We start from the raw sequence: 5,961 nt of genomic DNA on the forward strand, positions 1-5,961 counted from the left end.
ATGAAAAAGTTCACAGGGAGAATAAAAAACTGAACGCAGAATACTCACCTCAAATACAACTGTTTTTATTTTCTTTTCTCCGGAACTCTTTTGTATCGCTGATTAACGATGGCCAAAATTCCTGAAAGAGCAAAATTATGTTAAGAAATTATCACCAATAGTTTTGCTTAGATGTATTATCAATATTGATATGACTTACCAACAGAGCAAATCCTCCTGAGCTCCATAATCCGGTTTTAACTTTCCGATACGAACACTATTTAAAATGTCAATTGGAATAAACATTGACTACTTGATGTAATACTACATAGTAAGTTGGAATATTACACAACATGACGTGTTCGAATTGTGTAGATCGTTTGGATGTAATATTTTAATCGAAATCAATAAAAATGCATAGGTTGGCTAACATCCTTATGATTTACATCGTCCAACGTTACATTTTTTTTTGCTGTGTATAATTCCCAAACTAAACTAATAACAATATTGACAATCTGGCTAACAGATTTTAGCAATGTGAACGTTCGCTCAATTATTTTAAATGGCACCAACAAAAATAAACGAAGATTTTGTAACGAAAGGTTACAAATTAGAACTCTGAGTTATGATAACTTCCTTAATTATAGAAGTTTCCTGTTGATTTGAATTGGTTATAGGTTAAATAACGTGTTGGTCAACATGTTGATAAACTAATGGACCTGCATGAAAACTAAAAGCTGATTAAGGAATAATTTAATATACTCCATTCAATCCAGGCAGAACTTCCCAGGCTGTTTTTGTTTCTGAGATACAGCGCTTTAGAAACATAAATTCTACAATTTTGGTCAATTTTTAATAGTAATCTATTAGTTACTATAACTATTAGTTTTTAAATGACTAAATTTTTCAGGAAAAAAAACCAGTATTTTGCAGATTTGGAAAAAAAACCTAAAAGAAAACTTTTATTATTTTTTCTCAAATTAATCGCGGTGTTTTGAAAAGTTGATCATTGAGTCAAAATCTAAATTTTCAAAACAGTGCCGACCAACCATGTTCAAAAGTTATCTTGAAAACTAGAGCTGATAGAAATAAAAACGTAATGAATGTTTACAATTAGCAAAAACAAAATTCGTCAATATGTTTGCACCTTGGAAAAAACGTGAATTTTTTGCCTTGTGTAATCATTGTAATGGACATTTAAGAGAATATATAATGGCGTTCCGCGTCTGTACAAAAGCTTTATTAACTTAATTGAAACAACGATTCAAAGCTTTCATCATCGGGTAAATCTCCCCACAGGTGCCACGAAAATCATCCTGATCGTAGGACCATACCATTGCTCCTCCAAGCTGTCTGCTTCTAATATACTGACACTGTGAAAGATAAAAGAAAAATGCAATCATTTCTAGCCAAATCAGGTTCAAAACTACAAACCTTATATGACAGTGTGTCCAAATCCTCATATCCCACCCATTGGTCTCCCGATACGCCGTATACAATTTTTTGGTAATCGTTCCAAAATCTCAACCAACTCTGTTGTATGTAAGGACAATATTCCAAATATGCCAAATATCCGGGCTCACCAGTGTAGGGACCCACATTTCCTGGTCCAATTGCCGGTGCTCTCAGGCCATTATTTGAACTGTTTTGAAGCTTAAAGTTTCTGCCGTAAAGTGGAATTCCCATAATCAGTTTATTTGCGGGTGCTCCTTGTTGCAGCCAATAACTAACACTATGGTGAACATTCAGCGTTCGTTCGAAATCCGTCCTATCCGCAGGGCCAGAGTGAAGTGGGGCATTGTGACCGGTGTCACTATTCCAAGCTCCATTGTAATCATAAGTCATCAAGTGGATCAAATCAAGATGTACGGAAATGGCAGGAATATCGTAAACAATTTCTGCTATATTTTGAGGAGCTGCTACAGCCGCCGTAAGAATCAAACCACTCGGTTGTAAAGCTTCCCGTAGATCTCGCAACATCAACACGAAGTTCTGCCTATCATTGATAGGGTCACCCCCTCGAAGTCCCGGATATTCCCAATCCACATCAAAGCCATCGAATCCATGTTGCAAACAAAACCTCCGGGCATCTTGCGCAAATACTTGCCTCAACTGCGGGTTCGCAGCAACATGTGAAAAAACCTCCGATCCTTCACTGTCCCCTCCAATCGCAACCAATGTCTTGAGGTTGGGATTCAAATTTTTCAGCTCATTAAACCTTCGAATTTGACCCAGCCCCCAGTCGTCATCCAAATCACCCCATGGATCGAGAATTTTAACAGTTCCATCCCAATCCAGTCCAACGAAGGCGTACACAAAATGCGTACAATGGAAGGGATCGGCAAATTCTACCTCGAATTGACCCCTTCCAGGTCGATAGACAGCCCACGACGAGTAGTAACAAACGATGTTTGCTGGAAAATTTCGAATGATGATCTGATTAACATAGTTAATTTTAACAAAAACCAATAAAACCTACCTTGAGCATTGGCCAAGCAAAGGAAACTAAAAAGACTTCCTATCGCCAGCAGCCACTTATCGGGTATCATTTTGTATATGCGAAAGGTGTCACTAAACTGAACCAGAATCAACTGAGCGCTACCGATAAATATACAACCCAAATCTTATCAATAATCGTAAGACTTGTAAACAAAAAGAAGGATTATCAAATTAGTTTAATTGAACCTTTACATACGGTTCGTGCCACACGACCAACCCCAAAAAAATTTGACATAGATTTGAAAAAGCACGTGCTCAGTATTCGAATGATAAGCTGCTCTGATTATTTGAAATTTTAACTTCTCAACTGATCAGCAATCATAATCATGGATTGTCAATATCCTATTTATTATATTCAATAACCGCGATCCGGGATCATTTCAATTATTTTCCGGAAATTAATTGATATCTGTGATCATTGTTTTTGGAAATTCCTTTCTTATTATTGATTACGGCATTTGTGCCAGAAAAGATAAGGAATCGTCGGGTTTTCACCTTTTCTCTCACTGATAGGAGGACCTGTAATAATGTTTTTTTAAATATATAAACGATTTTAGTGAAATAAAAATGAATAAATTGTTTATTCAAAAGGTGTAAGATTCATCAACTAAATATATAGTCTTTTCTTTTTGTTTAATTGATGCTCTTTGAAATTGCAGGTGATCTTTGTTTTATAATTAAAGGTTTAATTTATGGTTGGAAACAAACACGAGATCTGACGAAATTTGCTGATGATTCAGGTATTGCTTTATCGCGGCACGTTATCCAAACATACGGTAGAACTAAGCTTATTCGTGGAACACTCAAAATGGCAGAGTTCGAGGGTTATACGCGTTGATCACATTGCATGCACAAATTAAAATAAAATACAAAATCTAAGAATTGAATGCTTAAAAGCAAAAACCTTTCACCTAGAGGACCTGTGCTCAGTGCTCCCTGAGCCAAGGTTGATCCAGGGTGACTTCAATTCGCATGGAACTGTCTGGGGAGAACAAATTGACAATAGTCGTTCTACTCTTATCTATGATATTTGAGACAGTTTCAATTTAACAGTTTTGAACACGGGCGAAAAAACACGTGTACCTAAACCTCCAGCAAGGCAAAGTGCAATTGACGTATCACTTTGCTCAAATTCACTATCATTTGATTGCCAGTGGAAGGTGGTCCAAGATCCTAATGGTAGTGATCACTTGCCTATCGAAATTTCAATCACCAATGGGGCCAGCTCTTCAAATTCAACAAATATGGTAGGTATATGACCTTACAAGAAACATCGACTGGAAAAAGTACTCGGACGAAATAACAAAAGCCATCGATTCTATGAATGTTTTACCTCCTTTAGAGGAGTATAACTTTCTTTCACTTATGGTACATGAAAGTGCACTTTGCGCTCAAACAAAATCCATCCTAAATTAATCTGTTCCTAGAAACCTAATCCATGGTGGGACCAGCAGTATTCCAAGCTTTGTAAGGACAAATCGAAAGCATTTAAAGATTTTCAAAAACATGGAACTCTAGTTCTTTTTGAAGCCTATGTTCCCCTCGAAAATCAGTTTAAAAAATTGATCAAAGGAAAAAACAAGGCGTATTGGCAGAATTTTGTAGGCGGTTCATCACGGGAAACATCCTTGAGTACCTTGTGAAAAGTTGCACGAAGCATGCGTAATCGATCCTCTACAAATGAAAATGAGGAACATTCACATAGATGGATATTCAACTTTGCACTGAAAGTCTGTCCAGATTCCACACCTGTGCAAAAAATAATCCGGAACGTGCCTCCTGAAAGGTGTGGTCTTGATTCCAGCTTTTCAATGGTCGAATTCTCACTTTCCCTCCTCTCTTGCAACAATTCAGCTCCGGGAATTAATAAAATCAAATTTAACATGTTGAAAAACCTCCCGGACGCCGCCAAATTTCGCTTGTTAAATTTATTTAATCAATTCTTGGAGAACAACATTGTTAACCAAGAGTGGAGACAAGTGAGAGTTATAGCTATCAAAAAGCCCGGAAAACCAGCGTCCGATACGAATTCGTACCGTCCAATAGCGATGTTGTCTTGTATACGCAAATTGATGGAGAAAATGATTTTGTTTCGTTTGGATAAATGGGTAGAAGCAAATGGTCTCCTTTCAGATACTCAATTTGGGTTTCGAAGGGGCAAAGGGACAAACGATTGACTTGCTTTGCTGTCTTCAGAAATACAAATGGCGTACGCAAAACGTGAGCAAATGGCTTCAGTGTTTCTAGACATAAAGGGAGCTTTTGATGCAGTCTAAATAGAGGTTTTGTCAGACAAGTTGCACTCCCGGGGTCTGCCTCCTCTATTGAACAACGTCTTTTACAGCTTGCTTTGTGAGAAACATCTGAACTTTGCTCCAGAGATATTGCAGTTAGAAGAACCTCTTATATGGGCCTCCCTCAGGGTTCATGTTTGAGTCCACTTTTGTATAACGTTTACGTAAGTGACATTGACAGTTGTCTCTCTGAAGGCTGCACTCTAAGACAACTTGCAGATGATAGCGTAGTGTCTGTCACAGGATCTACTGAGTTTCAACTGCACAGACCTTTACAAGATACTTTAGACAGGCTTTGGGGCTTGGGTTTGAGTTTTCTCCACAGAAAACGGAGATGGTTGTTTACTCTAAGAAACATAGACCTGCTCAACCTAAGCTTCAACTCCTAGGCAGAACGATCACTCAATCGAGGTGTTTTAAGTATCTTGGGGTTTGGTTTGATTTCAAGTGTACTTGGAGAGCCCACATTGAGTATCTGAAAGGAAAATGCCAACAAAGAATCAATTTTCTCCGATCAATCACTGGCACCTGGTGGGGAGCCCATCCAGAAGGTCTTTTAAAATTATACCGAACAACTATTCTCTCATGATGGAGTATGGAAGTTTCTGTTTCCAAACGGCAGCCAAAACACACCTCATTAGACTCGACGGTATTCAATATCGTTGCCTCCGCATCGCTTTGGGTAGTATGCTCTCAACGCATAATATGAGTCTTGAAGTTTTGGCAGGCATACTCCCACTGAGGGACCGATTCAGTTTACTATCTCTCCGGTTCCTCATCAGGTGTGAGGTCATGAACCCATTGGTGATTGTGAATTTTGATTACTTGAGCAAAATCTTCAAACCAGGTTTATGTCTATATACCATGTCTTCATATCGATCCTTTCGAGGTAAATCCTTCTACGTACTCTCCAAATCGTGTTTGTAGCCCAGACTACGACCATTCTTCTGTCCAGTTTGATTTGTCTATGCAGCAGGAAATTCGAGGAATCCCGGACCAACATCGCCCACTTTTGGTACCAAGAATTTTCGAAGCTAAATTTAGACACGTCGATGCTGAAAAAATGTACTTTACCGACGGGTCTCTAATAGAAGAATCAACGGGATTTGGAGTATTCAACGAAATAAATAGCGCCTCTTTAATCTCCAATCACCATGCTCTTTATATATAGCGGAGTTAGCAGCTATTC

General features: G+C 38.2%; 1 protein-coding gene across 1 annotated transcript; it reads right to left on the reverse strand.

Annotated features, from left to right (window-relative positions):
* Positions 1–1,078: 1,078 nt before the first annotated feature.
* Positions 1,079–2,544, reverse strand: LOC129757442 (acidic mammalian chitinase-like). The gene is made up of 3 exons (XM_055754666.1): positions 2,459–2,544; positions 1,414–2,393; positions 1,079–1,352 (listed from the first exon to the last, which is right to left on the reverse strand). Exons 1-3 carry the CDS (start codon positions 2,526–2,528, stop codon positions 1,227–1,229), a joined length of 1,176 nt encoding a protein of 391 aa, XP_055610641.1. The 5' UTR covers positions 2,529–2,544; the 3' UTR covers positions 1,079–1,226.
* Positions 2,545–5,961: the final 3,417 nt, after the last annotated feature.

This window comes from Uranotaenia lowii, chromosome 3, assembly GCF_029784155.1.
Source record: "Uranotaenia lowii strain MFRU-FL chromosome 3, ASM2978415v1, whole genome shotgun sequence".
Lineage (NCBI taxonomy): Eukaryota > Metazoa > Arthropoda > Insecta > Diptera > Culicidae > Uranotaenia > Uranotaenia lowii.

What these genes read in the sequence shown, in the direction of transcription:
- LOC129757442 (XM_055754666.1), bottom strand. Translation starts at nt 2,528, where the DNA reads ATGATACCCGATAAGTGGCTGCTGGCGATAGGAAGTCTTTTTAGTTTC. An exon ending in TTGCTTGGCCAATGCTCAAG is followed by an intron (nt 2,394 to 2,458) that starts GTAGGTTTTATT and finishes GAAATTTTCCAG; the next exon opens with CAAACATCGTTTGTTACTAC. An exon ending in TGGACACACTGTCATATAAG is followed by an intron (nt 1,353 to 1,413) that starts GTTTGTAGTTTT and finishes TATCTTTCACAG; the next exon opens with TGTCAGTATATTAGAAGCAG.